General features: G+C 43.0%; 1 protein-coding gene across 7 annotated transcripts in view; it reads left to right on the forward strand.

Annotated features, from left to right (window-relative positions):
- SPIRE1 (spire type actin nucleation factor 1) overlaps positions 1 to 22,543 on the forward strand; it is a 184,998-nt gene extending 162,455 nt beyond the window's left edge. The window contains exons 13-19 of one of the 7 annotated variants that reach the window (XM_073678996.1): positions 1,403 to 1,573; positions 3,630 to 3,665; positions 4,971 to 5,108; positions 11,636 to 11,706; positions 11,951 to 11,978; positions 12,091 to 12,227; positions 21,101 to 22,543. In XM_073678996.1, coding sequence (XP_073535097.1) covers positions 1,403 to 1,573; positions 3,630 to 3,665; positions 4,971 to 5,108; positions 11,636 to 11,706; positions 11,951 to 11,978; positions 12,091 to 12,227; positions 21,101 to 21,362 — 843 coding nt within the window. In that variant the 3' untranslated portion in view covers positions 21,363 to 22,543. The remainder of the gene's footprint in view (positions 1 to 1,402; positions 1,574 to 3,629; positions 3,666 to 4,970; positions 5,109 to 11,635; positions 11,707 to 11,950; positions 11,979 to 12,090; positions 12,228 to 21,100) is intronic. The other 6 variants (XM_073678998.1, XM_073678997.1, XM_073679000.1 and 3 more) reach the window with 6 other exon arrangements.
- The last annotated feature ends 741 nt before the right edge of the window (positions 22,544 to 23,284 follow it).

A 23,284-nucleotide genomic window follows, 5' to 3' on the forward strand; every position in this document is an offset into this window, starting at 1 on the left:
TTTAGTGTTCCCATAAACTAAAGTGGTAGCACTGTATATTCATTTATTGGAACTTTAATTTATTGGACCTGGGCAGATGTCACTGTTATTGGGCATGTAGACCTTAATAAAATGATGTTTTAACTCTTTGCTTTCCAGTGCTTATAGCTTGGAGGGAAGTGCTTAAATGACTGAGAGGACCTTTTTATTCTACGTAAATAGCCCCAGTGTATATCATAGAGCATTATATGAATTCACTAATTGTAAAGGGTCCATCTAGTGGTATATACCATTTACACAAAGTGAATTGTGCATGAAACACCAACAGTAACATTAATATATATATATATATATATACTACTTTTTCCTGCACTGGTTTTCATGTGTTTGTCATATTTTCAATTGTTAATTGAAAATCCAACTTTTATCTCCTGAGCTATGAAAAGGCCATAACTTTCACATGAGGTCCACGGTAAATGCACCATAATAGATAGTGTCCTTAATCCACTAAAGCAGCTGTTTGTGGAAGCTCGGCCATGTTTAGATTATATGTATATTGTTGCTTATGTGCAATCTTATATTTCATGCACACCGGAAAATAAATGATAATGAGCCTGTAAGCGAAGCCTTGCTATAGATGGCATTTATATGAAGGCCTTATCACTGCGTTCTCCAGAGCAATATGACAGATCCTCCACACATTAGAGCCCTATGGGAGGATTTTTAATACCAGGATGCTCACCTTTCTGTTTACTGGATACCTTGCTGCCCCCTAGTGTACAGAGTGCGGTATTAAAATTGGCACTGACCACTAGTTACTGTAAGGAATTTGGTTTGTGCATTGTAGACTAGAGATTGCTACTTCCAATAGGGGGCACTAGAGTTTTAGCCCTCTTCATCTCTGAAGAGACAATTTGCATATTTAATTTTCCAGAGGAGCATTGCATGGCTTTTAAGCCTCCTCATACTGGCGTGCCAGACCAGGCATGTCAGTCTCAACAAGGAGAAACGTTACCCCTTACATCCTAGACTAGAGAAGCAAATTTTAATATGTTGGGCAAGGCTTTGCACCACCCCAAGGGTCCATTGAACAATAGCAGTTAAGTAAGTGTCCTGTTATGTTTGTTTTTTTAAATAATTTGGAAAATTGTCGATTAGACATGGTTGACTTCTATGAGAAGTGTTATGACAGTAGAAATGAAAAATAGACATGCACCTGCTCTATTAGCTGTAGAAGGGACGTACTGTATATGTGGAAACGTTATCTTCTGTATTATGTCCAATGTTGATCACGTAACCGAATAATGGGGACTTGTGGCTATTTTGCAATGCAGACCGTTATAGCAATGCAGGACAGATGTGAACGCACTGAAGCTGACCCTGGGGAACGTGCCCTTCACTCTCCTCCCTATTTATTATCTAGGTTCCTAGGATAACCAGTTTCTTTCCAAGGATGGCTTTTCGACCATTTTCCACCATACACACAGCTTCTTTGTTGGGGTCTCATCCTTTTGAAGCAGCCATTTTTGGGGCAGCTGGGGCTATGTTTTATCTGTTTGAGAAAGCTTATGCCAGCAGGTGGAGAGCCCCCCAGGTTTGCCTCTTTCATCTTCAGTTTGGATCTGAATTGATCGCCCCCTCCAGGGTAGGAGCGGTACTTAAGCTGTGTCACTTGACTCGCTGCAGCATCCGCACCACCCACCCTAATGATTTTGCAGTGGGACCAAATCTAAATATGATTTTGTTTGCCTTTTTCAATCATTGTAATAAGAAATTAGAAATCATAGGACCGCAAACTGATAAAGCAACGTCACCTGGCATGTTTTATGGGCCTTCAGAGTGCATTGATGAGACGCTAACCTGACTTTACTCCATGCAGGTATAAATGGCTGCATTTTAAAGGTAATCTGTCACAAGGTATTTGCTACCCCATCTGAGAGCAGCATAATGTTGGGCAGTGACCCTGATTTCAGAGAGGTATTACTACTGGGTTGCTTGTTGCAGTTTTGATAAAAATCACAGATTTTTCTCTTGCAGATCTACCAGTTCTCTGACTGCTGAGCTTTGTATAACCCCTCCCCCACCACTGATTGGCTGATTTCTGCCTATGCACAGAGTACACAGAAAGTTGTCTATTAGTGGTGGGGTATACCGAGCTGATGAATATGGATGATTACATGGCAGCAGGTTTCCTAGTCCACTAGTGATAATCTCATGTTGATAAAGGTGATCTTATCAAAATTGCATCAAGCCGCTCAGTTAGTGACACATCACTTGAATCAGGGCCTCTCTCTCTACTTTATGCTGCTCTCTGATTAGGTGTCAGAAACCAGTGGACATATTCCATATAATGGGAACCTGTCACCAGCTTTTTGCTACCCCATCTGAGAGCAGCATAATGAAGGGGCAGAGACCCTGATTCCAGCAATGTATCACTTACTTTGCCTGGTACTGGAGTTGTGATTAACAAACTGTCTTTGCTGTAGATCTACCAGTTCTATGAATGCTGAGCTCTGTATAACCTCACCCACATCACTGATTAACAGCTTTCTGTGTACACTACATAGACAAAAAGCTGCCAATCAATGGTGGGAATGTGATTGGAAGACCTAGCAGGAGCTTTACTAGTCCTCTGGTGATAATCTCCTGCTGATAAAACAATGATTTTATAAAAACTACACTAAGCAGAGCAGTAATTGACACATTTCAAGAATCAGGGTCTTTCTCCCTACATTATGCTGCTCTCAGGTTAGGTAGCAAAAATCTGGTGACAGATTCCCTTTAAGTTGAAAAAAAAAAAAAGATGTTGCATAAAGTTTGAGCTGTCCTTACTTGTTCTTTTCTTTATGATTCAGATAAACATTAGCATTTTATCACTAACAGACACAAGAATATTCACTGTGGTAACAGACTAAACATTTCCAATTATAATTGGAAATTATATATATGCTCCAATTATATATACGCTCCAATATAACAGCATATGTAAAGCTACTAATACATTGGCTGACGAGGCAACTTCTGTTATTCCTCCTGAAAATGTGCCTATAAGTTGCCAGCTGGGTGTTACCAGTTGGGGGTGTGTCCGTGCATGCACCAATCATTGCTGAAAGTAGGGACACACCTTATTCACAAGGAGGGTGGTAACACCCAGTTGTCAATTCATTCATACATTTCAGGAGGAATAACAGAGGAGTATCACAACGTGAGTTATCAGAAAAGATGTTCCAGAATTACTTTTTTTATGGGTGAAGAGGAGAAAACTTGTCCTTTTAAAGATGCTGAAACTAATAGAGCCATTCAGATCCTCCTGGCTGTAACATGTAATACTTCAGCTTTTTCAGTCCTTAATATGACTTTCAAAACAATTGCATAAACTTTAATTTTTAATTTAATCAATAAATTGTATCAATAATTTGCTATGCAAAAGCATATTGATTTTTTTTTAGAAGTAGATTTATTTTTTGGGGTTAATGTTTTTCATATTTATGATCAAAATCCTACGAAATTAGCTTTTTAGTTAAATCATTCGTAAATCAAAATTGATAGCTGTATTGATTACAAATCAAATTAAGATTTCCAAGTGCTTTACATAATCTGATTTTCACAATAAATGTATACGTTCTTACATATTTGGTTTCTCCTAAAAGCAGGTTAGTCTCCCGGTCACGGATGTACCCAAAGGGGTATGTTTTTTTTTTTAAGCATTTAAGTCCTATATAGGACCAGGTGATATTCCTCTACTTGTTATCTCCTATAGTTCTGATTGCCATGCTTGTTTAAGGTGTTCGCACCAAGGCCTCCAGCACAATAGGAGTTAGATCTGATACTTGGGAAGAATGAAGACTCTTCTAGGAACTAAACATTTTATATGCTAATGTTTTTCTGGTGTCATTTATGAAATTAAATTGATTGTCTAATTTAAAGGCAGAATAGTTAACGTTTGTTTTGTACTTTTTCAACCTAAAAATATCCAGTATATATTGGACTTTTTTTTTTCTGTAATGTCAAGTTTTCAAAAGTAACTTAAGTTCTCAAGACTCCTAAATGGCAAATCAGCCTAGCATTGATCTATGGGAAAGATCAATAACAACCTGCATCAAAGGAGCAATGGTGACTTAACTCAAGAATTCATATTTACTAGAATTTTAGAAGTGGCAAATGCTCTTTAGAAAGACCACCATGATCCCTTGATGGCTTTTCTGCCTTTATTGTAGACACTTATTGATGATTTTGCCTGCTTGTGGTGTGCAAGGAGATACATTAGCCTATGGTGGGTTGATTGTGGTGGCACATAATACAAAGTAATCTCCCCAGTGGCAGTTTTTATACTGGAGTAATATAACTAGAGATGAGCGAATCATTTTGCAGGATCCTGGTTTAGCGACCATATCCGTATTACAAGCCCGCCGGACGGTAGCTCTGTGATCTGCTTCTACCTGCCGGCATTCTCGGCGCTGGTCTTGAGTGAAGTCATGTGTTCATGACGCCGCGCCAGGTCGGCTAATCAATGGGAACAGGGGAAGCCGGCAGGTAGGAGGCAGTGCGCAGGGCTCCCATTTAGCAGCCACAGACTACTGATGTGGCCGCTGGACCAGGATCCTTTTAACGTACTACTTTCTAATTACACCCCATACTCAAACACCACTGGATAAGCATCTCTCCCTCTAATCACTTACTAACACTACCCTCTAACTACTCTGCCCACGTCATGTATATAACTAAATGTGAAATTGGCGGTATTGATGAATAAAGGGAAAATACCTTGTTGTCTCCTGTCGTGATGCAGAGGAGCTACAGTCCGTATAATATCCGGTTCTGTTTTAATTCGGACTTGTTTTCTACATACACTCTTTCACACCCCCCCTGGTGTATCCAGTCAGTACACCCCTATATCTTCCTACTACTAACAGAGGTGCTCGGTTGGTGGAATCCATCGTTTTATGATCTGCTGGTTAGCGGTGTTGTTAATCCAAGGTGTTTAATTTCAGGAGGAGTTTTGTTATCCCGTAGAGTGTCTGGCTCTAACTGTAGAAGAAGTAATGCACATCCGCCAAGTCCTGGTGAAGGCCGAGCTGGAGAAGTACCAGCAGTATAAAGATGTCTATAGCGCACTAAAGAAAGGAAAGGTAAGGCTACGTTCACACACTGCGTATTTGCTGCTTTTTTTTACGCGTGCGTATTTTCCTGCAGTTTTTACCTGCTTTTTTTTACTTAGGTAAAAAAAACACCTCCATTCACACACTGCTTTTTTTGCTGCGTTTTTTTACGCATGCGTTTTTTTCTACAGTGTACACTACAAAGACAGAAACAAAGTTTGTTGAAAAAAAAAGAGAAAAAAAAGTGTCATTGATGTCATTTCCTGTCTTCTCTACTGAGAAGAGATTATACACTGGAGTATACTGCATGGCTAATCTGGCAGCTGCAATGGCCTTGAGTGAATATGTTGAATTTCATGAAATAATTAAAAAAAAATTGACGTGGGGCTTCGCACTATATTTGTGTCCAGCCAGGTACAGCAGGCAGGAACGGGCTGCCCCCAACCACCAGCTGCCTATTTGTACCTGGCCGGACACAACAATATAGGGAAGCCCTTTTTTTCTTAATTATTTCATGAATTTCCTGAAATAATTAAAAAAAAATTGGCGTGGGGCTTCGCCCTATTTTTGTGTCCAGCCAGGAACAACTAGGCAGCTGGGGGCTGGAATCCGCAGCGCAGGGAGGCCCAAGCTTTCTGGGCCACCCCCGCTGCAAATTGCAGTCCACAGCCACCACAGAAAATGGGGCGTTCATAGAAGCGCCATCTTCTGGCGCTGTACCCAACTCATCCAGGGCCCTGGTGCGGTGGCTCACTGGGTATTAAAGGGGTTAGGGCCAGCTTGGCATTATCAGCTGGCCCTAAGCCCGAAATTCATGGGGTCACGCCAGTATTAGACATGACCGCCATGAATTTCTAGTAAAGTATTTAAAAAAAACACAACACCCAGAAAAAAGTCCTTTAATTGAAATAAACACACAATTTTTTAATGTTCTAAATTAAACCATACTTACCATCACACCCATTCCAGCTGAAGCCAACGATCTCCTGCAATAAAAGTAAAATAATAAAGCAACCTCATCCTCACCTTTCCATGGTTCCCACGACAGCTTCAGCTCTGCTACATTCACATGACAGGCTGGATCGCAGCAGAAAGCTGCCATTCAACTTGCCATGCCGCAGACACTGAGAAGCGCAGGCATGCTTGCGCTCCTCAGTGTCTCGCTGTGACGGCATCCAGATGAGCCGAGATCATGTCCAATTAACTCAGCTCACCTCATGCACGTCACTGACAGCGTGGGAAAATTCTCCTGCGCATGCGGTGCCGGCAAATGACGTCACCGCTTGAGCAGGAGAATTCTCCCATGCTGGGACGGCATTGAGATGGCAGGCTGGATCGCAGCTGAGCGCTGCCATCCAGCTCGTCATCCTTCAACTGGACTGGACGCCTCTCCCATCCATCGGATAGGTGAGTATCCATAGCTTTTTCTTTTAACTTAAGCAGTGTATGTACTGCAGCCAGAAGATGTCTGTACATACACTGCTAGGGGGACACTCACACTCACACACACGACACATAGACACAGACAGTACACACACGACACACAGACACATACATTACACATACATATACTTACCGCCTCGATGAGGACACCGACATTGATGGACATTCTGTTGAAGGTGTCCATGCTCGTCACACGTGAGCAGCGGCGGGGAACCAGGAACAAAGAATCCCAAAATAGTGGGATTTCCGGTTCCTGTTTTCCCTAGGGCTGCCCCCGTGTGACGTCACATCCTTTATTTCTCCTGCACCTCCGTAAAAAAGCGCTGGAATTACGCAGTGTGCGAACACCGCTGTGTAATTCCATCGCTTATAATGGGCACAATATGGGAGAAAGCGCAGGCCACGGTGCGTAAAGAATTGACATGTCAATTCTTTACGCAGCTGCGCTTTCGCGCTGCGTAAAATTAGACAGTGTCTGAACGGCAAAGTGAATTTCCCATTCACTTTGCCGGCAGACACAAGGCACATTGCGTATTTTGAAAAAGCACGCGCAAAAAAGCGCGCAAAAATACGCATTGTGTGAACGTAGCCGAAGTCTGATTTTTAGGTTTTCAGGTCCTGATCACTTCGCACTAGTGGTGTCTACTTGGCTTGTATGCTGGGAGTTCTTCCAGGAGCACAAGCCAAGTCTATTCATTGAGCGCCACTCCTCCGACCTCCTGTAGATAGTGTCCCTTTGGCAGGTAAACATAGATATACGAATGAAGCCTAAATCAAGCCCACATGTGGTGGAAATGATTTCTGGACTTTAAGGCTTTGTGCCCACGATGCGTTTTTGGTGCGGTTTTTGGTGCGTATTTGCAGCGCGTAAACGCTCCAGAAACGCATTGCATACCTTATCCCATGACTTCCTATGACATTCTGCAAGTTCTGTGCACATGGTCAGGATTTTTTCTGCACAGATTTTACTCGCAGAAAAAATACGGACATGACCAATTCTTGTGCGTTTCTGCATTCGTATTTGCCTATACAATGCATTGGAAAAACGCATGCCAAATATGCATGCAAATACGCGACAAAAACGCATGGAAAAACCGCATTAGTTTTACTGCCAAGTAGATGCAGAAATGCTCAGAAAAATTTCTGCTTTATTTCTAAGCCTAAGGCTGCGTGCCCACGATGCAGAAATGCTGCATATTTTTTCCGCTTCTCCCTGGCAGGAAAAACGCATGCGGATTTTACATGCGTTTTTCCTGCCAGGTAGAAGCGTTTGTCAAACGTTTTTTTCATGCATTTCCACATGCGGGTTGACAAGCGCTTTCCAAGCGATTTTAGCATCACTTGGAAAGTGCTTAACAACTTGGTCACACTATATAAATCCATGCAACCGGCATGGATTTATATAGTGTGACCAAGTAAATACGTAAAAAATAAAGATTATACTTACCTTCTGATGGCCCCCCAGTCTTTTCTCCTCTGCGTCCAGTCTATTGTACAGCCCGCGGTGGTGTGAAAGGATCTTTCATGACGTCATTTAGTCATGTGACAGGTCACGCGACCGCTGACGTCATCATATGACTAAATGACGTCATGGAAGGTCCTTTTAGACCATCGCGAGCCACCCAACACTGGATGCATCACTGAGGAGACCGGGGGCCATCGGAAGGTAAGTATAATCTTTATTTTTTATTTTAAATTCTTTTTTTAACAGGTACCATGATACCCGGGTCTGGAGGAGAGTCTCCTCTTCTCCAGACCCGGGTACCATCCACACATTGAATCGCTTAATATCCACACGTGCACATGTAGTGATGCATATATTAAGGGATTCAATGCAAGTCAATGGCGGCAATTACGCTGCGTGTCCTCAAAATTAATGGACCTGCTGCTTATTTTTCAGCAATGATAATCCGCAGCGGAAATTTCCGCAGCATGTGCAAAGCACATGCGGATTATCATTGGGGACGATGGGGCACGTGTTCGCTGCGGAAATTCCGCTGCCAAAACGCTTGAAAAACGCATAGTGGGCACGCAGCCTTAAGGTCAAAAGTGGCTAGGTTTTTTTTTTTTCCCCTCTGCTCCATTAAATATTCCAATTTTTTTTTCGTTTTGGGTTTTTCTTTTTTTCTAAATTCTCCATACAGTTCCAGAGATATGGGCCTTTTTATTTGGAAATCATTTTTCTGTTCTTTACAAAAATGTCTGGCTCTTGGTGTATACCAACCGCACAGATCGCAACACACACCACAGAACCATACAATATATAGACTAAACCAGCGCCTCAGTGTTATACAGGTGGTGATAGGGTTCTACAGATTTATGTTTCCATTCAGCATAAAGGAAATAATAAAGTGATAAAGAAGTACGCTGTACCTGAGCAGTCATGTGGCTGGTCCCCGCCTCGCCAGTAGTTACACTCCTGCATTCACAGGCAGCTCTGTTGGTGCTTGGTGTGTTCACAATTGAATCTGATGAATAGTACTTCTCTCTTTGTGTTGTGCAAGGTTAGATGAGAACAATCATTACTAGCGCTTTTAGATGCCGGTACCCTGGGGTTTGTCCAGCATGCAGTGAAGTTGGTTACTTCCTTGGCTCCATGTGCACCCTGTGCATGCCCCGACTGCGGTGCTGGAGCTGCCCTCCATGCCAGGACTGCGTGACTCCTTACAAGAGCCCCTTTTCTATTCTCAGGTAGCACGTGCTATTTTAGAACTTTACTGCTTACTTATGGCTGCTTTGGAAATTTCAGAGAGGTACATCTTAATAAACCTTCCTGTGGAACTCTATTGCATTGGTTTAGGGTATGTTAACAGGGAATCTATATTGATTTTTCTGAATGAAAAATCCACATTAAAAAATGCTTCTAAAAAGAACTTATATTTAGAAAATGTAAGATGATGCATTTTTAACACTGATGCAATTTTCGATGTTGTTTTTCAGTGTTTAATTATAATGTGGGGTGTAGCATGACAGTGTGTCTTTGCTGCCTTTTTAGTAATGAAAAAAAGGCAATAAAAAAATGTGAAACTTTTACTGCATATAAAAAAAAGCAAAAAACACCTTGAATAGGAAGTTTGTTGCAAGCAGAATTGAAACATTCAGTTGTTATAAACGCGTGAGCCCGACGCCCAATCAGCGCTGGCATCACTGGCCCCGCCTTCGCACAATTCGAACGTCAAGAGGAAGTGAGAGAGCAGCTGCAGCCCGGACTTCCTCTTGATGTTTGATTTGTGTGAAGGCGGGGCCAGTGATGCCAGCGCCGATTGGGCGCAGGGCTCACATATCATAGCAACCACATGAGAGCCCCGGAAACGCGAGGGCCGACACCCCTAGATCGGCTCTGCAGGCGAGTAAAAGTTTTTTTTATTTTATGGACACCAAACATTTAGATCAAGATGGGGTTGTCCTAGTAGTGGACAACTTCTTGAAGCTTTCATTATATGGATTTTGGTGCAGAAAACACACGCAAACTTAGCATGATCATGCCCCAACATATCTGATTAACTTTAAAGGGATTTTCTCAAGTTTTATCTCCGGAGCACAATGCTCCTGGGCTCCTGGCTTTGTCGTGGGTGGTTCGATTGACTGTTTAAATGAGCAGCATGGTCACACCACTGATGCGAACTGAGCACTTTTCCAGGCTAATAGCTGAGGCTGCTCTGCTTCTGCAGCATGTGAGATGTGAAGGGGAGCAAAGCCCTCCGGATTCAGACCGCTTCAGAGCCACTCAAACAGGCTGTAAAGCATAGAGCCTGTTCACACCTCATGCTCCATATCTAGGTAATCCGCCAGGATGGGACTAACACAACAAAAAGTGAACTATAAACTTAAAAATTCCTTTTGTTCTTGAAAACAGGGAGAGTTTTTATTAAGGCGTAAATTGCAAAGTTGCTTCTTTTTACCAGCACTTTGAAATTTTCTCTATTTATAACATGGAGACAAACCTTTAAAGATATAATTACAAAGTTTATTTGTCAAAGTGAAGCACACAGCTAAAATATCTGTCGAAGTGTATATCTTTTGGGTGCAATTTATGTGTCACTTATAGCACAGGATTAGGCGCTAATAATTTCTCCAGTGCTGGCTGCATTTTGACTGACTGTGTTAGTTGCATTATATAATAGAAGTAGTCTGAAGACTCCTGTCTTCAAGGGTCCCGACTCCTTAAAGGGAATCTGTCATCAGGTTTTGCTATGGAATCTAAGAGCATCATGATGTAGGGGCAGAGATCCTGATTCCAGCCATGTATCACTTAGGGCTGCTGTCACTTGCGATTAAATCGGACGAATGCAGTCCGATAAAAAATCTGATTGCATTCGTTCCAGTTTAATCCTATGATGGTGTGCTCAGTGGCGTGATTGCTTGCTGGATTCAGATCGCACACAGCCATATAAGCCTATGGGTGCGTGTGAAACATCGCACTGCACTCTGGTATCACCTGAGTGCAGAGCGATTCCCACCGACGCCAGCAACAGATGAGATGGAGAAATTACTTTCTCAGTCCCCTCCACAGCTGTGCTCCGATCCTCCCTGTGCGAGGGGATCGGAGCACTGACATTCGGCTCCCGCTCGCAGCAGAGCAGGAGCCGAGTATCATTAGAATATTGCTTCTGATGCTCTCGTATCGGATGCCATACGCTAGTGGGACCCCGACCTTACCAGGCAACTTAAAGCAGTTTTGATAAAATCGTTGATTTCTCGGCTGGAGATGTAGAAGTGGTCAGAATGCGGAGCTGTGTATAACCCGCCCACACCCCTGATTGGCAGCTTGTACTCAGGAAACTGCCAATCAGTAGTTGGGGCGGGGTTACACAGACTAGCAGGACTGGCTTATATGCGACACCTAGGCCGTGAGATTATCCTGCTCATAAAACACTGATTGTATCGAAACTAAAGCACGCAGCCCAGTAAGTGACACATTGTTGGGATCGGGCGTTCTTCCTTTACATTATGCTGTAGATTAAAAGGCAAAACCTGCTGACAGATTCCTTTTAATCACTTTTCTCCTTTGCTCTGCATTGCAGCTCCTGACGGCTTATAAATTACCACCAAGACAATGTTGATTTGCTGTTTTAGATGACTCTTCTCCGTTTTGTTCCTTTTTTTTTCCCTAGCTTTGTTTATGTTGTCGAACAAAGAGGTTTTCCCTATTTACGTGGTCTTATACTTGTCAGTTCTGTAAACGGTATGTATACAGATAGATATATATATATATACGGATAGTTTTTGCTTAGATTTTATATGGATTAAATTATGCTCATGACTTAGAAAACTTGTCTGTGTTTAATAAAAAAAGATCTATTGTACTTTTATATTGATTATATTCATTGTGTGCTTTTTCTTGATATAGACTGACAAGTCTATACTTGGTGGGTTAGGATTTGTGCAATCAGTGTGATTAATCTCATTTTTGTGTTTTGTGCTTCCAGGCCTGTGTGTTCTCAGTGTTGCAAAAAGGTAACTTTCTAAGTAGATTTTACCCATACTATTATTGCTTATTATATATGCGGGTTATTTATGTTTCCAACGATCAATACTTATATTTGTATTTATGGGCGTGTTATTACAGATGAGATTACCTTCCAAGCCATATGCTACCCTCCCTATCTTCTCTCTGGGACCTTCTGCCTTGCAGAGAGGAGAGAGCTTCCTGAGGCCTGAAAAGCCTTCCACCAGTCATCATCGTCCCCTGCGTTCTTTACCTAAGTAAGTAATCTACTACCTACACATGGACCTCTATGGACCTATTCCATGTTCACAGCAGACTAGCTCATGCACACAATCCCACTCCTGTAGCCTCCCTACACAAGATACACTGCTAAAATCCAGTTATTTCCATTTTAAAGCATGTCTAGTGCACCAATATGTCAGCGTCATGAAAGTGTTTGTCCCACAAAATACTTTTATTACCCATCCACCCAGTATGATTGGTGGGGGTCCAACCACTGAGACCCTCACCGTTCCCAAAGTCACCTTTGTGAATGGAATGGTGATGCACATGCCTTCCCTTCTGTGGGACTGATGGAACAGCTATCTGCTTCTTCATTCTGGGGAGTGGATAAGTGATGGCTCCTGAATCAGTGGGGGTCTTACTGAGGAGATGCCCACTACCAACCACAGGACTCATGTCACATATTTGAATGGAGCTGCAGGCGATCAAACTTCTTTCTGCTCCATTAAAGGGGATGTCCACTACTCAGATAGCCCTTTTTTAAATATTATAGTCCCCTGAGTAAAATAAAAATAACAGACACTCTTTTCCCGCATTGACCGCATCTCGCAGAGCTCATGTGACATTGGTTGCAGTGTTCACATGGCATAACAATCAGCGGCTCTTAGGGGCTGCAGTTATTACACTTCTTACGGATGTCTGAGCTTCGTCCAAAGGATGAATGAGTATCCCAGCTCATTAGCAGCCACTGATTTACTGCAGTGCTCACATGGCATAAAAATGTCACATGAGCCCTGGGAGAACCAGTATTGGCATCGTTGGAATGTCACCACTGCAGGAGTTGAGTGTCTGTTATTTTTACTTTACACATGGGAATATAGTATTTAAGAAGGTGTTGTTCGAGGAGTGGACAACCCCTTTAAGTCTCTATGAGGCTGATTGAAATAGCAGAGTACAGCATTTGGCTATCTTCATCAATCCCATAGACTTTCAATGGAGCAGCACCCCACTTAGTTTCAGAAAGGTACATGGGACCATTCTAGCAATCATTTGGGGGTCCCAGTTGTCACACCCACTCCAATTTAACATCTATCCAGGAAATGGATGATACTTTTTTAATACCAAATTACCACATTAAAGTGTAACTATCATCTCCGTAGAACTTGCAGCAGAATGTTTGTTTGCCGCCTCCTTCTCCTCCTTCTTCCCCTGTTCATAGAATGTTGGAGGCACCAACTGTCATCTCCTGTCTCAGTAATGTTCTGTCTTCTCTGACTACAGATTTTACGTGTGAATTGAGAATTTTGAGAATGAATGATCAGTCCAGGAGGAGAAAGAAGCAGATTTCTCTGAGACATATTACAGAGTTTCATATTGTGACTTTTACTATTGAGTTCTGTAATAAATAATTCAAACAATGGTTACACTTTAAGGGTTTGTCTAATTTGTGCAACCTAATTTTATTTATTTATGTTAGGTTTTTGGGGGTTTTTTTGGAGCCTTTTACCAAAAGATTTAATGCTCGGAGCCTGTATGAGTAACCATTTGTGGTTCGAAAACTCAATGTAAACAGTCATTTTTAAATCATAAGATGGTATCTATAATTAGGGGTCACCCATGGGGGTAATTTTTTCATTAAACAATTGACAGTCTGCTATTGCCAATAAATAGGGCATGTGGCTCAATTTTAAAAAAAAAAACACCCTCACTTTTATCTGATCTTAAGGGGAATCTGTCACCACATTTGACCTATCTAAACTATTAATAAGCATACAGGTTATAGACTGCTGAGGAGAGTGATCCCTGTATGCCTCATATCAGATGTGGTATTGTAGAGAAATCATCTTTTATCACTTTATATAAATGACCTCTTCCAGGCTCTGGGGACGACGCTGCCTGGAAGATAACTCTGACTCCAGGGATTATTTTACATGAAGGGGAAGTTATCAGTGTGATGTGTAATGGTTCCCAGTGTTACCAGTGTGATGTGTGATGGTTCCCAGTGTTACCAGTGTGATGTGTAATGGTTCCCAGTGTTACCAGTGTGATGTGTGATGGTTACCAGTGTGATGTGTGATGGTTCCCAGTGTTACCAGTGTGATGTGTGATGGTTCCCAGTGTTACCAGTGTGATGTGTGATGGTTCCCAGTGTTACCAGTGTGATGTGTGATGGTTCCCAGTGTTACCAGTGTGATGTGATGGTTCCCAGTGTTACCAGTGTGATGTGTGATGGTTCCCAGTGTTACCAGTGTGATGGTTCCCAGTGTTACCAGTGTGATGTGTGATGGTTCCCAGTGTTACCAGTGTGATGTGTGATGGTTCCCAGTGTTACCAGTGTGATGTGTGATGGTTCCCAGTGTTACCAGTGTGATGTGTGATGGTTCCCAGTGTTACCAGTGTGATGTGTGATGGTTCCCAGTGTTACCAGTGTGATGTGTGATGGTTCCCAGTGTTACCAGTGTGATGTGTGATGGTTCCCAGTGTGATGTGTGATGGTTCCCAGTGTTACCAGTGTGATGTGTGATGGTTCCCAGTGTTACCAGTGTGATGTGTGATGGTTCCCAGTGTTACCAGTGTGATGTGTGATGGTTCCCAGTGTTACCAGTGTGATGGTTCCCAGTGTTACCAGTGTGATGGTTCCCGGTGTTACCAGTGTGATGTGTGATGGTTCCCAGTGTTACCAGTGTGATGTGTGATGGTTCCCAGTGTTACCAGTGTGATGTGTGATGGTTCCCAGTGTTACCAGTGTGATGTGTGATGGTTCCCAGTGTTACCAGTGTGATGTGTGATGGTTCCCAGTGTTACCAGTGTGATGTGTGATGGTTCCCAGTGTGATGTGTGATGGTTCCCAGTGTTACCAGTGTGATGTGTGATGGTTCCCAGTGTTACCAGTGTGATGTGTGATGGTTCCCAGTGTTACCAGTGTGATGTGTGATGGTTCCCAGTGTTACCAGTGTGATGGTTCCCAGTGTTACCAGTGTGATGTGTAATGGTTCCCAGTGTTACCAGTGTGATGTGTGATGGTTACCAGTGTGATGTGTGATGGTTCCCAGTGTTACCAGTGTGATGTGTGATGGTTCCCAGTGTTACCAGTGTGATGTGTGATGGTTCCCAGTGTTACCAGTGTGATGTGTGATGGTTCCCAGTGTTACCAGTGTGATGTGTGATGGTTCCCAGTGTTACCAGTGTGATGTGTGATGGTTCCCAGTGTTACCAGTGTGATGTGTGATGGTTCCCAGTGTTATCAGTGTGATGGTTCCCAGTGTTACCAGTGTGATGGTTCCCAGTGTTACCAGTGTGATGGTTCCCAGTGTTACCAGTGTGATGTGTGATGGTTCCCAGTGTTACCAGTGTGATGTGTGATGGTTCCCAGTGTTACCAGTGTGATGTGTGATGGTTCCCAGTGTGATGTGTGATGGTTCCCAGTGTGATGTGTGATGGTTCCCAGTGTTACCAGTGTGATGTGTGATGGTTCCCAGTGTTACCAGTGTGATGTGTGATGGTTCCCAGTGTTACCAGTGTGATGTGTGATGGTTCCCAGTGTTACCAGTGTGATGTGTGATGGTTCCCAGTGTTACCAGTGTGATGTGTGATGGTTCCCAGTGTTACCAGTGTGATGGTTCCCAGTGTTACCAGTGTGATGTGTGATGGTTCCCAGTGTTACCAGTGTGATGTGTAATGGTTCCCAGTGTTACCAGTGTGATGGTTACCAGTGTTACCAGTGTGATGTGTGATGGTTACCAGTGTTACCGGTGTGATGTGTGATGGTTCCCAGTGTGATGTGTGATGGTTCCCAGTGTTACCAGTGTGATGTGTGATGGTTCCCAGTGTTACCAGTGTGATGTGTAATGGTTCCCAGTGTTACCAGTGTGATGTGTAATGGTTCCCAGTGTTACCAGTGTGATGGTTCCCAGTGTTACCAGTGTGATGTGTAATGGTTCCCAGTGTGATGTGTGATGGTTCCCAGTGTGATGTGTGATGGTTCCCAGTGTTACCAGTGTGATGTGTAATGGTTCCCAGTGTTACCAGTGTGATGTGTGATGGTTACCAGTGTGATGTGTAATGGTTCCCAGTGTTACCAGTGTGATGTGTAATGGTTCCCAGTGTTACCAGTGTGATGTGTGATGGTTACCAGTGTGATGTGTGATGGTTACCAGTGTGATGTGTAATGGTTCCCAGTGTTACCAGTGTGATGTGTGATGGTTACCAGTGTGATGTGTAATGGTTCCCAGTGTTACCAGTGTGATGTGTAATGGTTCCCAGTGTTACCAGTGTGATGTGTGATAGTTCCCAGTGTTACCAGTGTGATGGTTCCCAGTGTTACCAGTGTGATGGTTCCCAGTGTTACCAGTGTGATGTGTGATGGTTCCCAGTGTTACCAGTGTGATGTGTGATGGTTCCCAGTGTTACCAGTGTGATGTGTGATGGTTCCCAGTGTTACCAGTGTGATGTGTGATGGTTCCCAGTGTTACCAGTGTGATGTGTGATGGTTCCCAGTGTTACCAGTGTGATGGTTCCCAGTGTTACCAGTGTGATGTGTGATGGTTCCCAGTGTTACCAGTGTGATGGTTCCCAGTGTTACCAGTGTGATGGTTCCCAGTGTTACCAGTGTGATGGTTCCCAGTGTTACCAGTGTGATGTGTGATGGTTCCCAGTGTTACCAGTGTGATGTGTAATGGTTCCCAGTGTTACCAGTGTGATGTGTAATGGTTCCCAGTGTTACCAGTGTGATGTGTAATGGTTCCCAGTGTTACCAGTGTGATGTGTAATGGTTCCCAGTGTTACCAGTGTGATGTGTGATGGTTCCCAGTGTTACCAGTGTGATGGTTACCAGTGTTACCAGTGTGATGTGTGATGGTTACCAGTGTTACCAGTGTGATGTGTGATGGTTCCCAGTGTGATGTGTAATGGTTCCCAGTGTTACCAGTGTGATGTGTGATGGTTCCCAGTGTGATGTGTGATGGTTCCCAGTGTTACCAGTGTGATGTGTAATGGTTCCCAGTGTTACCAGTGTGATGGTTCCCAGTGTTACCAGTGTGATGTGTAATGGTTCCCAGTGTGATGTGTGATGGTTCCCAGTGTTACCAGTGTGATGTGTAATGGTTCCCAGTGTTACCAGTGTGATGTGTGATGGTTACCAGTGTGATGTGTAATGGTTCCCAGTGTTACCAGTGTGATGTGTAATGGTTCCCAGTGTTACCAGTGTGATGTGTGATGGTTACCAGTGTGATGTGTGATGGTTACCAGTGTGATGTGTAATGGTTCCCAGTGTTACCAGTGTGATGTGTGATGGTTCCCAGTGTTACCAGTGTGATGGTTCCCAGTGTTACCAGTGTGATGTGTGATGGTTCCCAGTGTTACCAGTGTGATGTGTAATGGTTCCCAGTGTTACCAGTGTGATGTGTAATGGTTCCCAGTGTTACCAGTGTGATGTGTAATGGTTCCCAGTGTTACCAGTGTGATGTGTGATGGTTCCCAGTGTTACCAGTGTGATGTGTAATTGTTCCCAGTGTGATGGTTCCCAGTGTTCCCAGTGTTATGTGTGATGGCCGCTCTCTGCTCTCCTGATCTCACTGCAGAGCTGTGTGTGATTATACCTGACACATCTGCAGGCTCCTCTCCGCTTCCATCTCACAGGCAGACAGGGCTGTGAAATTGTTACAATACAGCAGAGCTGTGAGAAGCAAAAATGTGTTTGCAAGAAGACAAATTTCATTTCTCCTGTTCTGTGTTAGTTACTTGTCTCACACTGGTAACTCCCCTTCAAGTAAAATAATCAATTATAGAATGTTTAGCCCCCGTCTCACATAGCGAGATCGCTGCTGTGTCACGGTTTTGGTGATGCAACAGCGACCTCACCAGCGATGTCGCTATGTGTGACACTTTGCAGCGATCAGGCCCCTGCTGTGAGGTCGCTGATCGCTGCAAAGTGTCCTGGACCATTTTTTGGTCGTTGCCCTCCCGCTGGTCAGCACACATCGCTGTGTGTGACCAGCGGGAGCCGCGATTAGGCTGGTAACCATGATAAACATCGGGTTACTAGGGGCACACGCGCACCTAGTAACCCGATGTTTATCATGGTTACGAGCCTGCTAAAGTGAGCGGTAACCTCCCGCTCACCGTAGCAGAGTGGTAACCATGATAAACAACGGGTTACTAGGAGCGCGTGTGCCCCTAGTAACCCGATGTTTACCATAGTTACCAGCCTGCTCCTGCTTCAGCAGGCTCGTAACCAGGAGCAGGACATCGTGGAAAGATTCTTTCCACGATGTCGCTGCTCCCCTGATCGTTGGTGAGCCTGCCTGTTTGACAGCTCACCAGCGACCACATAGCGACGCAGCAACGATCCCTGACAGGTCGTATGGTTGTCGGGATCGTTGCAGCGTCGCTAAGGGTGACGGGGCCTTTAGAGTTGGAGGGGGACCTCCAGGGTCATCTGGTCCAACCCCCTGCTCAATGCAGGATTCACTAAACCATCTCAGACAGATGTCGGTCCAGCCTCTGTTTGAAGACGTCCATTGAAGGAGAATTCACCACCTCTCGTGGCAGCCTGTTCTACTTGTTAATCACCTCATTGTCAAAAAGTTTTTTCTAATATCTAATCTGTATCTTCTCCCATTCAGTTTCATCCCATTGCTTGTAGTCTTTCTTTGTGCAAATGAGAATAAGGCTGCGTTCACACATTGCGTATTTTCGCGTGCTTTTTTGCGCGCACATTTTCAAAATACGCAATGTGCCTTGTGTCTGCCAGCAAAGTGAATGGGAAATTCACTTTGCCGTTCAGACACTGTGTGATTTTACGCAGCGCGAAAGCGCAGCTGCGTAAAGAATTGACATGTCAATTCTTTACGCAGCTGCGTCCCGCGCTTTCTACGCAGGGAAATACGCAATGTGTGAACGCAGCCTAAAGTTGATCCCTCTACAGTGTGACAGCCCTTGAGATCTTTGTAGACGGCTATTAAGTCTCCTCTCAGTCTTCTCTTTTGCAAGCTAAACATTCCCAGGTCCTTTAACCGTTCCTCATAGGACATGGTTTGCAGACCAGTCACCATTCTGATCACTCTTCTCTGAACTTGCTCCAGTTTCTTCATGTCTTTTTTAAGATGTGGTGCCCAGAACTGGACACAGTATTCCAGATGAGGTCTGACCAAAGAGGAGTAGAAGGGGATAATTACTTCACGTGATCTAGACTCCTGTTAATGCAACCCAGAATTGTGTTTGCCTTTTTTGCTGCTGCATCACACTGTTGACTCATGTTCAGTCTGTGATCTATTAGTATACACAAGCCTTTTTCACATGTGCTGTTGCTTAGCCCTATTCCTCCCATTCTGTATATGCTTTTTTCATTTTTCTTGCACAGATGTAGGACTTTTCTCCTTGTTAAAAACCATTCTGTTAGTTACGCCCACAGTTCTAGTTTGTTTAGATCCTTCTGGATCCTCTCTCTCCTCTAGTATTAGCTACCCCTCCTAGATTTGTGTCATTAGCAAATGTAATCAGTGTACCCTCAATTCCTTCATCTAAATCATTGATAAAGATGTTGAACAACACAGGGCCCAGGACAGAGCCTTGTGGTACCCCGCTTTAGACATTCATCCAACTGGATGTGCAACCATTTATGACCTTTCTTTGGGTCCAATCACTAAGCCAGTTATTAATCCACCTAACAGTTGCCTTGTATATTCCATAGTTGGTCATTTTTTCTATAAGGATCGTATGAGATACTTTGTCAAATGCATTGCTGAAGTCAAGATATACTATATCTACTGAGTTTCCCTGATCCACCCATTCAGTGATTCTGTCATAGAAGGAAATTAAGTTAGTCTGACATGACTTATTAGTTACAAAGCCATGCTGACTCTGGTTAATCACTTCATTCTTATAAAGATACTTGCATACATGTTTTTTAATAATTTGTTCAAAGATCTTTCCTGGTAATGAAGTAAGGCTCACAGGCCTATAGTTCCCTGGGTCCACCTTCTTCCCCTTTTTGAAGATAGGGACAACATTCGCTCTTCTCCAGTCTTTTGGGACTTTTCCTGTTCTCCAAGAATTTTTGAAAGATTATGGAGAGTGGTTCAATAATTTCCTCTGTTATCTCCTTCAGTACCCAAGGATGTAATTCATCTGGACTTGGAGACTTGAGTTAATTTATGTTAGCTAAGTATTCCCTCACTATCTCTTTGTTGATAGATAGTGTGGATTCTTCTATTCCTTCAATAGTATAGTGAAGATCAGTTGATGTTACGTTTACTTTCTTAGAGAACAAAGAAGCAAAATAGGAATTTAAAAGTTCAGTCTTTTTAGCATTTTTTACCACTTTACCATTTTCATCCTGTAAATATCATCCTATAGCATCTTTGACTTTTCTTTTACTTTTGACATACCCCCAAAATCCTTTCTTATTGCTTTTGACATCTCTTACAAGCCTTTGTTCATTATCAGCTTTAGCTAATCTGATGTGTGCCCTAAGGTTCTGCAGACAGCAGTATATTCTTCTTTAGATATGTCTCCCTCTTTCCATTTGATATAATTTGAAATAAGCTCTGGAGGCAGAGTTATCTTCCAGGCAATGCCCTCCCCATAGCCTGGAACAGCTCATTTACATATAACAAAAGCCTGGATTTCTCTGGAATAAGACATCAGATCGCAGATATTCAAGGTATCATTTTATTCAGATTCGTATGACCTAAATGCCCATATAGACAACTTAGGATCCTACTGACAGATTCCCTTTAAGAGGGTGTCATTAGTGGACAGGCATTTAAATTTTTACCATGGAACAAATTGAAAATCTGTCAGAATTATCATATTGTTTAGATGCACACATTTTTACCCAATAAATTATTTTGCATTGGTTGTATGAAGATGATGATTTAATTACTATACAACTCCTTCTGCATTTTAGGTTATCCTCCAAGTCAAAGTCTATTGACAAATCAGATGATGAGCTTCAGTTTCCAAAAGAGCTTATGGAGGACTGGAGCACCATGGAAGTGTGTGTGGACTGCAAAAAGTTTATCTCGGATATCATTAGCTCCAGCCGCCGCAGCTTGACGCTTGCTAACAAGAGGGCTCGCTTAAAACGGAAGACGCAGTCCTTTTACTTGTCTTCTACTTCTGGGACTTCTGAATTCCACCCCACAGAGAGAACAATTAATGAGATCTGACTCTCGTGCCTTTTAATCAGATTTTATTTTTATTTGCTTTTTGAGTTCATTAATGACCAGATTGTTTTTTTTTTCCTCCTTTTTTTTGTAAATGGCTCTGGAGAATAGCACACAGCCCTCCTGCATCTACACTCCGGATGCAGCCTTTTGTTTGCACTGGATAAAAGCAACAATTGCCTTTTATGAATTAGCCCATTTGTAATTAATCACTATTGCATGGACTGTACTGGAGATCTGATGAAGAACCCATGAGGATACAGCTGTTACCTCTCAGAAACTAGTACATATCCCAATGTTCTACTAAAATAGTAGGCCTGTTTTTGTATTTTTTTCTTGTCTGTATTAATGTTTATATATTACTAATCATTATTAGCTGTCGCCAAATTGACAATGAACGATGTCTTCATGCAGAAGAACTACTTAGGGTAGCATCTATGCTGGGATGTTGGAGCTTCAGGTATTTTCATGACATAGGGTACTAGTAACCAGTGATTTTCTCTGTTAGAAACACAGAAGTGACTAACTGGAAAATCCGAGCAGTTTGATTTCTTCCTCAGTGCCAAATTAAGTCTTCCCAGACCAAATGTCATTCTGTCCCTTCATGAGATAAAGCTGATAGATGTTTATACCAGTTATTTTTTTTTGAGAAATTGCATGAAATGGATGAAAAAGACACTGAATTTCTAAGCTTGTTTCTTAAGGTGGGTTTCCAAGATCTGAAAAAAATTGGTTTAAATGATCTAAAATAAGAAAAGATTCCATACTCGCCTGTTAGACTATGTGCACATGATGTCTTTTTCAGGCAAGTTGACTCCGAAACCCATCCCAGCTGAAGTAGTGCCCAGAAAACTCTCAGAATATACATACTTTATGCATTTCTAAGTAAAAACGATTTGCTGTTCATGTATTCAGGCTTTTGAACATCTTTTGACCGTTTCAGGCTTCTGAAGACCCCAAACGGTTAAAAGTTGTGACCTGACCATTCTTGAGTTTTTTTTTTTCCACCTTTAAAGAAGTTGTTCACTACTTTGACATTGATGCCCTATCCATAACGCATGAATGTATGATCTGCTGGGGTCTCACTCGCGGCACCCCCACCGAGCAGCTGTTATCGGCGCCGCTGGCTGTAAGTCCTTGCCTGCGGTGCCTGGCCGTCGAGTTGTAGTGGCCGTCGCTTGTAACTGCACATCCGCCTCCCATTCAATTGAATAGGAGGCGGATGTGCAGTTACAAGTGGCGGCCACTACAACTCGACGGCCAGGCTCCTGAGGTAAGGACTTCCGGCCATCGCCGCTGGCACGGATAACAGCTGATTGGGGGGGTGCCGCGAGCGGGGCCCCGGACAATCATACATTGATGCCCTATCCTATTGATAGGGCACGAATGTCAAAGTAGTGGACAACCCCCTTAAAGATGCCCTATATTTTACAGTAGATGTCAATGGGGAGGCCCAAAAAATGACCAGGCGTGGTTTTTAGCATTTTCCCAGCGGTTTTTCTTGATAAACCACTACAGGACTCTTCATTGTTGAATGGAGTTAATAAAAACTGGAAAATGGCAGTAAAAAAAGATGTCACAAAAAGACTAGAAAAACACGACACAAAAAAAAAACCAACTCTCAAAACACGACAAAAAAAGAAAACGCTAAAAATGATGCTTTTAGAAAAAAACATTGGTGTTTGCTGAAGAATCTCCCTCTAGGAAGACATAATGTACATTTTCTTAAATAAGTGGCCGCTCCACATCGATCTCTGTTTGAGACTGCTGTGATGTCAGTTACCAAAATGACTGCTGCAGCCAATCACTGGCCTTAGTCGTGTACAGCACACGAGTCCTATGGCCGGTGGCTGAAGTAGTCACATGGATAGACAAGAGGCCTTTGCTGCAGAAAAGTAATCAAGCCTGTCAGGATGGACTGAACA

The sequence above is a fragment of the Phyllobates terribilis genome, unplaced genomic scaffold (genome assembly GCF_046119375.1).
Source record: "Phyllobates terribilis strain yellow unplaced genomic scaffold, ASM4611937v1 Scaffold_4__5_contigs__length_816908805, whole genome shotgun sequence".
In the NCBI taxonomy this organism is placed as follows: Eukaryota; Metazoa; Chordata; class Amphibia; order Anura; family Dendrobatidae; genus Phyllobates; species Phyllobates terribilis.